At 44.6% G+C, this 16165-nt stretch overlaps 1 protein-coding gene across 1 annotated transcript; it reads left to right on the plus strand.

Moving 5' to 3' along the window:
• Nucleotides 1-5604: 5604 nt before the first annotated feature.
• KLHL38 (kelch like family member 38) lies at nt 5605-14398 on the plus strand. Its single transcript, XM_073330191.1, has 3 exons — nt 5605-6954; nt 10266-10371; nt 14112-14398. Exons 1-3 carry the CDS (start codon nt 5605-5607, stop codon nt 14396-14398), a joined length of 1743 nt encoding a protein of 580 aa, XP_073186292.1.
• Nucleotides 14399-16165: the final 1767 nt, after the last annotated feature.

Genomic DNA, 16165 nt, shown 5'->3' on the forward strand with positions numbered 1-16165 from the left:
GAGACCAAAGATATATTCTCCTGGAAAGGATAAAAGTGTTGTATTTATCCATGTCATGCCTTTGCAATGGCCTTGGTATTGCATGACCCTATCTGAAGCAAAATGAAGAGCTTTGTCCAACTTTCACATGTGACTGTCCTCCTCCTCCCATGTAGTCATGATGAGTTCCACTTGCCTATGACATTCTTCCAGGTACTCAAGCCCCACCCACTTGTTTATGCAGCTCCATGGCTTCTGGTCACCCTGATGCATAGACCAAGAAGCCAGGAGGTGGAGTTAAAGTACAGCTTTGTAAGCATGATCAGGCAGTTAGGGAATTATTTACTCTCTGCTCCTGGGGCTAGGGTCAGAGGGGACAATGGAGAGGGAATTGGGAATGTTGCTCTGGTTGGGTGTATCTGAAAGTGGCACAAAGCCCATTGTCATCTACTTAATGTACACGGTGGGTTGCAGGTCAGATTCTTGTACCAGATATGGACTGAGAGAGACAGATAGAAATGTGTTTTCCATGAGATCCTTTAATGCAGTGGTTCTCAAACTTCAAACTATTACACAACCTCAGGAGCGAGGACCAAAGCCTGAGACCGCTCGAGCCCTGCCACTCCAGATGGGGGTGGACAAAGCCAAAACCCAAGCCCTGCCGCCCTGGGCGGGGGTCCAAAGCCCAAGCCTGAGCCCCACCACCACAGGCAGGGGGGCCAAAGTCCAAGAGCTTTGGCCCAGCCCATGGGCTTTGGGCTTTGGCCCCGGCCCCCAGGGGTGGGGTTTGAGCTTTGGCCCCGGGTAGTGGGGCTTGGGCTTCAGCAAGTCTAATACCAGCCCTGGCGACCCCATTAAAACAGGGTCCCGACCCACAGTTTGAGAACTGCTGCTTTAATGCACTGCCAGGCATGGCTGTCAGAAGAGGTGTTACACACTGCGCCACCTAGTGGATGAACGTATAATACAATTTAACATTCTATTACAGTCATGGAGACCTATTTTGGCTCTCTCACAGGCCTAATGCTGCCTCTGCTTGTTAGGTTAGAGGCTTAGGAACTATGGAGATGAGCACAGAGATAGATGTGATTAGCCTTTGTTTGCTCCTGTATGTCAGTTACTTGATTAATATGTGCCAGGCTGTCACGGGGTCTTTAAGAAGTTACTGCAAGTCACTGTTCGTGCAGTTTTATTGATCCTCTGTGGACATTAGACTGTCTCTTATGAGATTTCCCAATACGTTCACCTTTCTTACTGCTTCCATCTTTCTCTGCCCCAGCTTATAACCCCATGTTGGCAGACCACACTCCCTTGGGGTTGTGCAGCACCTTAAGGCAGGTTGGCCATTTCCCCTGCCCTGAGCCGAAGGACCTAGGCAGCAAGCCTAGCCAGCTCCTGAATGGATGCATGAGGACCCAGCAAAGCCCTCCTCCCACTCAGCCCAACACTGGACCATGTCTGACTCTTACTGTCATCTGCCTGTTTCTTTCTTTTTGTTCTAAAGACCATTCCACTTGCTATTTATCACCTCTCCCAGATCCTTACTAGAGATGTTAAATAAGACTGTAAAGTGGAGCTAACACTTCCTGTCTCCCACCCTCCCACCTTGAACCCTGTCTAGTTCAGATTCTAAGATCTCCAGAAAAGGGACTGTTTGTCACTATGTGTCCGTACAGTACCTAGCACAATGGAGCCCTGAGCTCATTTGGGGGCCTGCAAGCACTGCTGCAGTGCAAATAATAACAAATTAACCCAGTAGACCAAACTGTTCGGCATACAGATTAACTTTCTTTTGCACCTCTCTGCTAACATGCTGTTTTGTATCTTATTTCAACTACACTCCTCAGGGAATGATAACAATGATCACTTCATCTCCTTCAGCAGTGGTGTAAAAGAAGGGGATGACTTCCTCGGGCACAAATGGAGGGGTTACACTGATACCAGTATGTCCTGCACACACCATCCAGACCTATAAACAAGAGGCTTCTGATGCTTTTGTTACAATGGTCCAGTATTGAGGGCACTAGCCTTGGAGTGACAAAACCCTGGTTCAATTCCCTGTTCTGCCACAAACTTCCTGTGTGACCTTGGTCAAGTCACTTAGTCTCTCTGTGCCTCAGTTCCCCATCTGTAAAATGGGGTAATAGCACTTTGCTACCTCACAAGAGTGTTGTGAATAGATTGTGAGGTGCCAAGGTACCAAAGGACATATAAGCACCAGAGATAGAAAACTGCTTTTTTTTTTTCTAAAATGCTTCATGAAAAATCATTTCTTCACTTTCCTAACAGGAAACCCCAATCCAAGCAATTGCTGCTAGTTCAGCTGCAGGCTCTGCTCTGCATCCTTTCAAGCTGCAATAGCTAGGACTATGATCTAATTCAAGCAAACTCACTGGCAACTCTCTGGCTGAGGCACATGGCACTCTGAGGTGCACTGTTGGTGGGAGAATCGTCTCTGAAACAGTAACCCCCCTTCATGTGAAGGGAAGAGGTCATCAAAGACAGGCCGCAGTATCTTCATTTCCCCAGAGTCATGGCCAGAATTAGCAGAAACCCTTTGTGAGGAATTAGCACGGTGCCTCAGTCAAACAGAGCAATAGGATATTTAAACTATGCAGGCCAGATTCTGAGGTCAGAGGGATCTTGCACAAGTAAGGACCTCAAGATTTGATCTTATAAAAGTTTTTTCAAACATACACCAGTATCCAGAAGCGCAGGAACAGCAAAAATCCCACCCATCTAACCACCCATCCCCCCCCGCATAAAACCTCAACATAAGTAAAGTCCACCCTGGGTTGAACGGCCGTGCTAGTTTCTTTAAGGGTTAAAAAATAAATCCTCAGCCGTTGCCAGGAAACGGCCAGAAAAACTAAACAAGCAAACAAACCCGAAAGAGCTAGTGCTCATGCAGATAGACACCAAGCCAAAGCAATCAGCAGAAAGAACCACCCTAGCAGAAATAACACAGACACACGCAGCTGCTTTGTGGCTTATCTTCTCAGATTTGGTGGCTTTCAATTGGGTAGTTAATGTTCCCTGGATGAGGGGCAGAACCTTTCATTTTGGTTTTTGAATTGCACTGTAACTATTTAGGGCATGACCATGGCCAGCCCTGTAGGCAGCAATATGGGAGGCAGTAATGCAGCTTCCCCCAACCCACCTTGCACGCCCCCGGGAGTGCAGAGGCTACTAATTATGGTGCTTAGGAGCAACTCACCTGAAAGTGGGCGGGGGGGGGGAGAGAGGAGTAGACAGGGCTATTGTTCTACCTACTCACCCCATCTACACTGACCAATGGATTTGACTGGTTGGCTGCATAAAATAAGATTATTTAAAGGGGTGTCACCGACTATGCTCCTCTCTGTGTAACCAGGGAGCTTCAGGATGCTTCCCAGTGCTCACCCTGCATCTGTCCCCAGCTCCGCACTGCCCCAGCACAGGGCTATGCCTTGAGGGCACCGTCTAGCCCTCAGTTACTTTAGCATGCTTTTATGTCATGTAAATACTTAGTTGGAAACTGCCACCTGGGGCACAGCCTGCAGCATGAAGCCTCCGTTTGTACAGGAATGGATTGCACCAGAACACTGTGATCTGCTGTGGTGAAGACAATGGTGTGAGAGCAGGTCGGGCAATGGGCCCATTGAGCAGAGGCACCAGAGGCCTTTCACTGGTGTCTGTCTCGGTCTAACTGCATGCAGACATAAGGAATTTCTGACCACTGCACTCAATCCTACATATGGCTTCGCCATCAGAACATGAGAAGAAGTCTTGTTCTTCTGGACAGCCAACAAGCTAGTTTGACATTGTACGGGTAAAAAACAGCTTTAGGATACAATGCCCTCAAAAAAAAGGTGTGTGTGTGGGAGGGGGGAAACTAACAAGTGGTCACAGCAAGAGACTGGGAGTTAGGGCTCCTGGGTTACATTCCCAGTTCTGACACTGATTTGCTGTGTGAACTTCAGCAAGTCACTTCACCTCTCTGAGACTCAGTTTCCCCGTCTGGAATATTTACCTTCCTCAAGGAGTATTGTGCGGCTTAATTAATTAAGGTTTCTAAAGATAATGGAGGCCCCAGTGCGAAAGGTACTATAGAGCCGCTACATGTTACTTTCAGTGCTCTGTTAAGTACATGCAGCATCAGAATCAGAAACTTCTGAGACAGCAAACTTTGACAGTCCGAACTTCAGTTAGACAAGTCACCTGGACACTCACCTACATTCTGAGCAGGGAGAGATAACAGCTGCTTATCTCAGAGTTCTGGGTTATAGAAAATGGGTGGTTCGCTACAATGGGAGCATTAGAGCAAAACACCCAGTGCTACCGGCTTCTCCCGCACTCAGTCCCAAATCCCAGCAGATAGATTAGAGGGTCTTTCCCCTATTCCTTAAAATGAAAATATTGTCCCGTCAGAAACTCTTGATACCTCTGTTTTCCCCTCCTTCAGGATGAAAGTGCATACCTAGTGCTAGGCATTTCAGACTGTTTACAGGCTTCTAGAATTCCCAGGCACTTCAGGACAGGGCCTTCTGGTTGTTTCCAAATGGACAGCCAGAACTTTTATAAGTGTACCTTGGTTTCAGAGTCTATTTGTTATATGTAAACACTGGCCAGGAAAACACCCCTTGGGCATGCTCAGTAATGTTCAGCTCCTTGCAAAAGGCAAGGGGAAAGTCACATGTGATAACAGTGAGAAGTCCATATGTGACTATTCTTAGCCCTGGAATGTATACAACACCTCATTGCCTGGTGGTTCTTTCACAAAGCTCCGGAAAGCAGCGAAAGTGCCTTCAGAATAAACAAATCCAGAAATGACCCTCCATGAATCACTTACCAACAGAAAGAAACATCTTGAGGGTATATAGTTTTACTCATGTACAATACTAGCTATGGAAAATCTCAGCAGAGACTAAAGGACACAAAGTGAGTGAATACAGTGAAGGACAACATAAGGTAAACATTTCTACCATGTGATTTCACCGCAGATTGAGCAGTCAGATTGTCATGAAGATAGATAGCCATCTTATTGTTCTGCCTGGTACATTGTTTAGTCGTGTGTCTGATTAATATAAAAAACAACAACTAAGCAGAGTTAATAAATAACCATTTCAGTGCAGATCCCCAGTCTCTAGAGTTTAGTTTGCCCTTTGCAGAGTTTAGCTCTGCCAGATTTATATTCTTCAGTAATGACTAACTCTAAGGAAAAGAGACATAAGTTACTAAATTGCGAATACTTTAAAAATAGTGAAGAAAAATACTTTAAAAATAGTGAAGGCTAAGCACATTTATTAGACATGTTTAAAATGAACATACAATTTGCTCAGGGCTTTTCGCTTTAGCCCCAAGTCAGCAAGATAATTTTAGTGCTTATGCTTTGTGTCAGGCTAACAGAAGATTCCTACCTCACATCTGATACCTTTAAAAAACAAATAAGCAGATGCTGAGTGACCTCCTTTCCCACTGCACTTAACCACTGTTCTTATTTCTGTGCACAAACAGAGTTAGAATATTTAGAGTAACCATCAAAGTTCTGATCCCTGGCCCCTCTGGAGCTGAGCATTTCAATAAAAGCTGCTAAGAACTTGTTTTCCCTGCCAAGCCCAATATTCCTCTCTCACACATTTCGCTATGGAGGAAGAATCTGCAAAGGACCTTCTCTTCAAAGACCAGGACTTCTCCTCCGAACTATTGAGGCAGCTCAACGTTTTAAGGCAAAACGGGATGTTGACTGATGTTACTCTCTGCACTAGCGAGTTTGAAATCCCTTGCCACAGGAATGTGCTGGCTGCAAGCAGTCCTTACTTCAAGGCAATGTTCTGTAACAACTTTAAAGAGAGTTGCCAGGCAAAAGTCGACTTGAAAGGCATTGACTCCAATATTTTGTATCAGATTGTCCTTTATGTTTACACAGGAGAGATTCTTATAACACCCGAGAACGTCTTGTACCTAATGGAGGCCACTTCCATGTTACAGTACATTAAATTGTTCCAGGCCTGCTCCTTGTACCTCCAGGACCGGCTGACTCCTGAGAATTGCCTGAGCATGTTAAGGCTCTCTGAAATCTTGAACTGCCAGAATCTCAATAAGAAAGCCAAGGAGATGGCTCTCAAATACTTTCCTGAAGTAGCCTCTTCTGAAGACCTGAAGGAGCTTTGTGCACTGGAGTTGATCGATTACCTTGGGGACGATGAGCTCTGTGGTGAGGAGGAACAAGTGTTTGAGACACTGATGGTCTGGATCCGGCACGATCTCCAGGCACGACAGGGCTATATCCAAGATTTGTTCAAGAAGGTCCGACTTCAGTATGTCCACCCAACCTTCCTTTTCCACTTCATTGCCAATAATTCCCTCATTCAGTCGTCACCCGCTTGTAGAAGCATCCTGGAATCAGCGAGGAGACAGATGTTCTCATTATATAGCACTAGCACTCCTGACATCAAACCCATGTGGCACGTTCCTCGCAGATATTCGTACCAAGAGTTCCTCATAATCGTTGGTGGCAGGAAGGACAACCAGACGACAACCAGGGACGTCCTGCTGTATGACGAGAAGACCAACCAGTGGCTGAGCCTCGCCAAGCATCCTGTGCGCCTTTACAAAGCCTCTGCAGTGAGCTTGCATAGCAATATCTATGTGCTAGGAGGGATGCCCGTTAGCTGTGAGAAAAGTCCAGTCAGTGATAATGTTTATATTTTTTCCCTCAAGCTAAATCAGTGGAGATTAGTTGAACACATGCTGGTTCCACGCTATTCTCACAGGAGCATAGCCTATAAGAACTACATTTTCTCAATTGGAGGAATTGGAGAGAAACAGGAAATTCTGAATTCCATGGAGAGGTATGACAGCATTTATAACATCTGGGAGAACATGGCAAACATGCCCGTTGCTGTCCTTCACCCTGCCGTTGCAGCTAAAGACCAAAGAATTTATCTCTTTGGAGGGGAAGACATTATGCAAAACCCTGTCCGTCTAATACAGGTAATTGTCACTCCGGCTCATCTTATGTGCATTTCCTCCAGGGTATTCAGTGACTGACACCCAAGCCCAGCTAGTGAAATCAAAGCCCAATATAGAACTGAATTTGCAATGAGTCTCATGTAGTCGAAGGCAAGATACACATGCTAAGTTGCAAATGCTCATTCAGGGTAGTCCAGTATGTAGGAAATGCTGTTCAAATGCTTTTATATTTCCACAAGTAGCCTTTATTATTGTTAAGGCCCAAACCCTGAGGCCCTTCTGAGGTTTTACTCAGTCCTTTCTCAGGCAGATTCCCACTGGTTTCAATGAGAGTTTGCCTGATTGAGTAAAACTGAGTAAAGATCTCAGGGTCGGCTCTATGTGATGTTAGTGCTTGTGAAAGGTGTCATATTGACAGTCTTGCAAACTGATGCCCACTCAGGCCCTGACTCCAGGAACTTAACCACATGGCTAACTTTATATGTGAGTATTCCCATTGAAGTCAGTGCTCACTATTAGGCGCGTGCTTAAGTTCCTGGCTGAATCTGGGTCTCAGTCCTTTGTCTCTCCTCGGACAGTAACAGCAAAGACACTAGTTGTGATGGTGGTAACTGTGATATGGATTCCTATTCACTAGAACCAGGATTGAAACTGCTATTTCATCTCACACAAGCCAGTGGTTCCCAATGGCCCATGCACTCCCTACTGAGGGTCTGTGGTTTCCAGTTGGTCACTTAACACTGGCTCTCCACCTCACTGCCAGCTGTAAAACTGTTTTAAAAGGAGGCAAAAATACATTAAATACTTTCATATTTAATGTGTTAGTCACGTGTTAATATTGTTTTTCCTGGCAAGTGTAACCACCTGGTCAGTGTGTTTTTTGGGTCCCTCAATGTGCCCAGTCCACAGAGGATATGAGTCTGTTACAGCTCTCAGAGAGAGCCTAGCTGTTTAGCTCAAGCTGTAAAGACTTATGCTTTTAATTCTGCAGGTGCCTGGTTCAACCCATAGTGTCAACCAAGGTGGTAGAGGTTGCCTAGTGAGGGCTTGTCCAAGATTTAAACCATCATAGAATATCAGGGTTGGAAGGGATCTCAGGAGGTCATCTAGTCCAACCCCCTGCTCAAAGCAGGGCCAATCCCCAACTAAATCATCCCAGACAGGGCTTTGTCGAGCCTGACCTTAAAAACCTCAAAGGAAGGAGATTCCACCACCTCCCTAGGTAATGCATTCCAGTGCTTCACCACCCTCCTAGTGAAAATTTTTTTCCTGATATCCAACCTAAACCTCCCTCACTGCAACTTGAGACCATTACTCTTTGTTCTGTCATCTGCTACCACTGAGAACAGTCTAGAGCCATCCTCTTTGGAACCCTCTTTCAGGTAGTTGAAAGCAGCTATCCTATCCCCCCTCATTCTTCTCTTCTGCAGACTAAACAATCCCAGTTACCTCAGCCTCTCCTCATAAGTCATGTGTTCCAGTCCCCTAATCATTTTTGTTGCCCTCCGCTGGACACTTTCCTATTTTTCCACATCCTTCTTGTACAGTGGGGCCCAAAACTGGACACAGTACTCCAGATGAGGCCTCACCAATGTTGAATAGAGGGGAACGATCACGTCCCTCGATCTGCTGGCAATGCCCCTACTTATACAGCCCAAAATGCCATTAGCCTTCTTGGCAACAAGGGCACACTGTTGACTCATATCCAGCTTCTCGTCCACTGTACCCCTAGGTCCTTTTCTGCAGAACTGCTACCTATCCATTCGGTCCCTAGTCTTAGCAGTGCATGGGATTCTTCCGTTCTAAGTGCAGGACTCTGCACTTGTCTTTGTTGAACCTCATCAGATTTCTTTTGGCCCAATCTTCTAATTTGTCAAGGTCCCTCTGTATCCTGTCCCTATGCTCCAGCATATCTACCACTCCTCCCAGTTTAGTGTCATCTGCAAACTTGCTGAGGGTGGACCTCAGATGCTCAGAGGAAGAGATTCCTCTACTCACAGGAAGCATGTATCCCACTCTATGTGTCCCTCTCAGATCCTCTGTGGGTCAGGCACAGAGTCTGTTACAGCTTTCAGCTACAGATCCTGGTTCTTTAATCCTAGAGGTCCCTGGTTCAATCCCTGTTGATCAAGACGGCAACAGCACATAATCAACTCTGTACTTACCACAGGGATGTAATTCAATTATCAGTGGAAGTTAGATGCAGGTGGGAGATGTCCCGAGACAATCACTTAGTAGATGTGGTTGACACATTTGACACTCCAAACATAGGCCTCTGAACAGCCAGCTTCTGGCAATAACTCTCAGTCACTAACAACAAGAGCCACATTTGAACAGAAAGAAAAGGAGTACTTGTGGCACCTTAGAGACTAACCAATTTATTTGAGCATGAGCTTTCGTGAGCTACAGCTCACTTGAAGTGAGCTGTAGCTCACGAAAGCTCATGCTCAAATAAATTGGTTAGTCTCTAAGGTGCCACAAGTACTCCTTTTCTTTTTGCGAATACAGACTAACACGGCTGTTACCCTGAAACCTGACATTTGAACAGATGACATAGAGATGAATGAGTCATGTTGGATGAAGGTTCACTTACTGAGCAGATGAGTCTAACAAATATTTATTAAGGCACAACTCAGCAAATAGTGATCAATTACTCACAAGTGGGAAGCTTATCCGAATGATCTCATCACAGTCGCCTCCAACACTGAACAATACAACTTCAACCTCCCTTTGTTAAACAAAATTTATAATTTTGTTATATTTTCTTATACATATGTATTAGTTTCTCATTTTCATGTTAACTCTCCTCCCACATCAGTATGGGTTCAAACCGTTAGTTCAAACCAGTTTGTTCTAGTTTTTTTAGTTACTTGAGTTTTCTTGTTTTTCCAGCATGAATACTCTGTGGTTTCTTATACATACACAGTTCTACTTATGCTTAGGCTGTTACGTGTTATCAGAACAGACTCTTAAAATCCACAGCAGGCTTCTGTCAGGCCTAAATGTGGCTTGGCTCCCAACAGGTCAAGGTTCCATTATCAATTCTCTGTGCTAAGCTGGCCCACACCAATCAGAGATGTGAATACAACGGCTGGGTCAATTGGATGGCTGTCATCAGATCTATGTGCAACTAGGACTGAATTTTTTTCAGAGGGGACAGATTAGCAAATAATTTGTGGGGAAATGTTCTCCATTTTTCAGCAGCTCAATGCAGTACATAGTTTTCGTGCATGTTAACGAATCAACAAACAAGCAAGTAGCCATTTCTGTAGGTGTGATTGTCTGCTGAAATGCTGCATAATTTACAGTGTGTATCTTTATGTACTTTTCAGGTTTACCACATATCCAGGAACATGTGGTTTAGAATGGAGACCAGAATGGTGAAGAATGTTTGTGCACCAGCAGTACTGATTGGAGACCGTATCATCATTGTTGGAGGTAAGCAGTTATACTAGGTCATTCATGTCAGCTGCACAAGACTAACTCCCATGGAATTTGACATACTTACTTACCAACGGTTTCTTTACATCTTTAATACATTCTGAGGCAATCAACTTGCTGAGGCAATTTCCTTTATGTGAAGGGATAGTAAAATGAGGCAATGTTGTCACTTACCTTTGCGGCCCACACGGGATGAAGGGGGACAAACAACGCCCCCTACTGCCCATGTGCAGTGTACTATACCATTGGTCACAGCAGGCTTGCGGGCTGCTACCATCTCCCCTCCCAGATGGGAGGTCAGCAGGCAGAGAGAGGTAGCTAATATCCAGAGCCTGAACTCTAACTCCCCACGCAACAGAGAAAGCCAGCCTATGTGGGAAGTAATCTCCATCTGGTAAAGGGCTAATGCAGATTAATTCTCTTCTAGAGCAGTGGTTCTCAAAGCCGGTCCACTGCTGGCCGCCCTTCCCACAGCCCCCATTGGCCTAGCGGTGGGAGTTAGGCCAGTGGGAGCCGCGATTGGCCTAACCTGCAGATGCGGCAGGTAAACAAACCAGTCCGGCCCGGCAGGGGCTGTCCCTGAACAAGTGGCGGACCGGCTTTGAGAACCACTGTTCTAGAGTAAGGAGGGAACCAGCCCAGGAACCTGATATGAGAGCATCACAGTTCCTTCCATGTTTTGGTCCTGAGCTGATGCATCTGTGTACTGCTTCTCAGGGGGAAGTGAGAATTTAGCTCCATGGTGTTTTACAGAAAAAAACTGATTTTGCCACATTTGCTCTTGTTGAGAAGCAGCACTGCACTTCACTCCATGGGTTTCAGTGGGACTGCTTGTGGAGCAGAGTGCTATTCATGTCTACAGTAGGGGCTTGACTACATGGGGACAGCCAAGAGAATTAATCTGATTGAACTAAATGCGTGAATTTACAGTGGTTTAGTTAAACTGCATTAAAACCCTGCATGAACACCCGCATTCAGAATTAAAGTGGCCTTGATTCAGTATCGCTTAATTCACCATAAACAAAACCACATTAAGGCCACATTAATTCTGAATGAGGGTATTCACCAGGGTTTTAATGCATATTAATTAATTCACTTTAAATTAACACATTTAGTTAATTCAGATTAACATTTCAGGATCTCCCCTGTAGGCAAGCTCGATGACTCCTTTATCAGTCGAGGAATACCAGTATACTAGTGCTCCTACTATGGCACAGCTATACTAGCAAAGTTGCACTCTGGGCCAGTACAGTAAAACCAGCCGCCATGAGCGAAATAGGATATCACTGTAAAAACGCTGTTTTGCCAGTATAACTGCATCTATTCTAAGAGCTTCTGCCAGCTCAGCTACACCGGTCACAAATCACACCCTCACCCACCCAGAGAAAGTTAAGGGGTGACTTTATCACAGTTCATAAGTACCTACCCAGGGAACAAATATTTGATAATGGGCTCTTCAGTTTGGCAGAGAAACATATAAACACAATCCAACGAATGGAAGTTGAAGCTAGACCAATTCAGACTGCGAATAAGGTACACAGTCAGAGTAATTAACCATTGGAACAATTTACCAATGATGGATTCTCCATCACTGACCATTTTAAAATCAAGATTGGATGTTTTTCTAAAAGATCTGCTCTAGGAATTATTTTGGGGACGTTCTATGGCCTGTGTTATACAACTCAGACTACATATCACACTGTTCCTTTCTGACCTTGGAATCTATGAATAACTATGCCAGCAGAAGTTTGTAGGCTAAGCATGGCCTAACGGACTTGTCCAAGATCAAACAGAAAGTTCGGCATGGAGCAGGGATTTGAACCAAGGACTCCCAAGTCGGCACTCTAACCACTAGACCAGACTTCCCTTCCTTGAAGCTATTGGGACTATTCACAAAGAAAGCTACTACTCAAAGGAGGGGGAAGACTCCTGAGCCTGAGTAAACCCTTCAGGATTAGGTCCCAGGGGAAGCAAAGTATATCAGACCACAGCAAAGAAGTAGGTGAAAAGGATTTTCAACTCTTACCTTCAAATGTATTTATCTGATACGCTTGTGTGGACCCAAGTATTCTGCTGATGAGCTTAAGGCCTAAACTGTGTTTAAAAATTATTTATTTAACAAAACCCACAAAAATCCAAGTTAACGTTAAACATATTCCATTCTTCTTTAAAGCAGAGAGATTTACGGCAGATAAGCTGTCATTTACCAGCAATTACACCAATCGATTGGCCCAATTTTTCTGGTTTAGCAACAGCTGAAATTACAAAACAAAACAATGTTTTTTTAAAAACAGCATTCACCACATTTCAAGGTTTTCTTGAAAAACAACTCAGAATGAAAGAAGGGAGAACATGTTGGCTGAACAACAAGAGTCTTGGGGCTTGTCTACATGGCGTGTTAGTCCTCACAAGAGGGATGCAAATTTTAGTGCACCCCAGTGTGTTGTGCACTAATTGGCCTTCATGGAACCTGCTGGCATACACTAAAAATCCCCTGCTGCATGTTACTGTAGTGCTGTTTGAAACAGTATTTCATTAACATGCACTAGAGAACTTTTCATGTACGCCAGCAAGGCCCACAAGGCCCTGGCAGTGTGCACCATGCTAGGGCACACTAGAATTTACACCTCTCTAGCATAGACTAGTGCACCTCATAGACAAGCCCCCTTTTTTGTTAGAAGCCTACATTTTTCCCTTGCCCACCACTTTTAACTTCTATTGGCAATATCTACTAGTGGGCCCTGGATCAGGCTTTGAGACAGAATTAGGGGTAGGCTTCAGGTTCTGATCCAATAAGGCCAAAAGCTCATGAGACCAGCTCCAAATATCTGGAAACTTGTGAGATGAGCTGCTCTTGCAAAATCTGGGCCACACTGAGCTGGAACTGGAAAACAGATTTCTTGCAGTGCTACATCTGACCCAAAACCAAAGCTGTTAGAGGTGTGGTCAGATCCAGGGATCTGAGTTGGAATACAATCCCCACACCTGCCTCTCGAAATTCCAAAATGCTCATACCTGAGCTGCTGGTTTTGGGCTATCTCTAAATTTTGAGTAACACTAAAGGCAATTAGACAAAGCTGTCAGAAAAAGATTTTAGGACTTTTCATCACTTCAGGTGCCTGTTCTAGGGAGGCAAACCTCTCCCCTCCTCATGCGAGGGAATGATCTGCTGGGAAGTCCACAAGTGAAAAGTTATGATGTTTCCACTCCTGTATGAATTAATCATTAATACAGGGCACAGTATGGCTCTCAGAACGGGGAGACATGGCCTTATTTTGCCATTGATGCCAATGGGAGTTGTCTGTATATTTCTGAGACCAGCACGGGGGTGAAAGTTCATATGTCCAGCTAGCAGAAATACACTGGGGTTTGAAAAATAGAGGCAGAAAACTGGAAGCACAAACTGTGCTTGACAGAACTACAGTCTGATCTGGTACAGCTAATCCTACATTCTATCTGCATATATCAGGGGATTTTATAGCATTCCCAAGTGCTCAGATACTGTGATGAAAGGAGAACTTGGATAGCTAGACATACATCATGAATGTGACATATTAGCACTCCCCTGGTAAATTAGATGTGCCTAGTGAGGCCCACAGTCCTGCAAAATTAACAAACCATATAATTACGAGATTGATAAGGGTCTTGAAGACGAGCAGGAAATATGTTGTTATCCCTTCTGTTGGATTTAGATTTTAACTACCACTCACCTCTTCCATTCCCTGATTTGTGTCTAGGGTACACCCGGAGAATAATCGCCTACGATACTAAGGCCAACAAGTTTGTTAAGTGTGCAGACATGAAGGACAGACGGATGCATCACGGGGCTGCTGTGATAAAAAACAAGCTATATGTAACCGGGGGGCGCTGTCTCACTGCAGACAATACAATCCAAGACTCTGATTCATTGGACTGCTATGATCCTGAGACTGACACATGGACTTTGAAGGGGAAACTCCCACACAAACTCTTTGACCATGGATGCCTTGCTCTTCTGTGTGTCCCCTATTCCAACCTCCTGTAAAGGAATCTTGTGTTACTCTGGCCCAAAGGGCCAAAATTGCTGGGTACGATGTATATGGAAAGTACTAGCAACTGCCCCAATCCTCTGCCAGTGAAGCAACCAAAGGAGGCAGTCATCTCCAGGGTGCTGTGTGCAAAAGGTCCTGAATTCTCAGATATATATGTGCATACTGCTGCAAAATGGGATGTAATTTGGTGTAAAATACCAGAGTACATACTATATTGCCCAATGGCCCCACCCTGAGGTCCTTACTCAGATTTTACTCAAGCAATTGGAGTAAAAACTGGGCAAGAGCCTCAGGATTTCACGGAATATAACGTGTTTTGGAAGACAGATAGAAATGCTGAAGTCTCAGAGGAAACATGTCACAACAAAGTTGCTAATGTATTTATACCACTGCCCTCTACTTGACAGAAATAGGACTCCTCAACAGTGTATTATAGCCCAGGATACTAAGATAATTTCTCTTTTAGTTCAGGTGGCAGGGGCTTTAGGAATAGGAGGATTTGAGTTCTATGCCCCCCGACTCACCACAAAGTTCTGAGTAGCCATGTGGTGCTACATAGCCATGGATTTGCTACAATATTCATCTAGTAACAGGGAAAACCTTTCTGCCATCAGTTAATGCTAAAACAAGGGCTTTTAAAAATGAACAGGTTATATAGGAAGGTAGGGAAGAAATTAGTCTATATTTAATGTTCCACATCACAAGCTAGAGAGGAACAAAACCCCAATCCTTGACTTTGAACCCTTTCAAGTGCTGGTGAGATGGAGATTTGAATCCCCAGAGCTGACCACTGTCCTGGTGACTGGAGGAAAGTGGGTCAAGGTCTCTCTAAGATTTTTCTCGTCTATCTCCTCCCTTAAGGAACAAGAGAAGGGTTGCCAACCCTCCAGGACTGGCCTGGAATCTCCTGGAATCAGCACTGATCTCCTGGTAACTATTGAAAGCAATCCAGGAGATTTTAATCGGATATTTTTTAAAAATGAGATGATGTCATGTTGGGGAAAAATATCTCCCGGAATAGCCTCAGTCAGAGTTGGCAACCCTAGAAGAGAGGAAGGAAATGAAGAGAGGGGTACAGGAAGCCCAAAAGTCATATACTTGTTTCTTCTTTTTGGAGAGGAGAAGGGAAAGCTTCCAGTCCTCTCTCTATATCAGGGTTTACAATGAAGTCAGACATAGAGGTTGGCTATGAAGCTGCTAAACATGGGAACTCCTGTAAAGCTGGAAAAACAGGGGTAACACAATGAGGACAGTGGATCCAGAAGAGAAGATATATATGCAGGGAGCAAGAAATAAACCACTACTGTCCTCCCCTTTCAAAAACTAAAACTAAAACAACACAACCCTGCTGGGAAACAGATGACAGAAAACCAGTAACAGAAAAGAAAACTTTCCAAAAGGAGCAAACTTTCACTCCATCATTTGGTTAAACAGTTCAATTGCTGGTGGCATCTTGTGGGGATTTGCCACTGAGTTTACATTTTTGAAGGGACAGAATTACCATCTGATAGCGAAGATGTCCTGGACTCTCAGACCAGTCACCACAGACTGTTGAGACAGTGAGGGGTTTTCATGGCAGTTGGTGATCAGCATCTAGGGAATGGACGTCCAAAACGTAACACTGTTCTCATTGTATCAAAGCCTTTACAGGAGTGCAGACAAGTATGAGGAACTGATGGGCTAATGGAAAGTAGTTGAGTCAGAGGGGGAAATTACATTTCAAGTGTCTAGTTTTAATGCTACAACAGAGAATTGTTCCC

Source organism: Lepidochelys kempii, chromosome 2 (genome assembly GCF_965140285.1).
Source record: "Lepidochelys kempii isolate rLepKem1 chromosome 2, rLepKem1.hap1, whole genome shotgun sequence".
NCBI classification, from domain to species: domain Eukaryota; kingdom Metazoa; phylum Chordata; order Testudines; family Cheloniidae; genus Lepidochelys; species Lepidochelys kempii.

Bases quoted from the DNA above. Each gene is read 5' to 3' on its own strand.
- KLHL38 (XM_073330191.1), top strand. From the start codon at position 5,605: ATGGAGGAAGAATCTGCAAAGGACCTTCTCTTCAAAGACCAGGACTTC. The intron at 6,955-10,265 runs GTAATTGTCACT...TGTACTTTTCAG, and splicing joins ACCCTGTCCGTCTAATACAG to GTTTACCACATATCCAGGAA. The intron at 10,372-14,111 runs GTAAGCAGTTAT...ATTTGTGTCTAG, and splicing joins CCGTATCATCATTGTTGGAG to GGTACACCCGGAGAATAATC.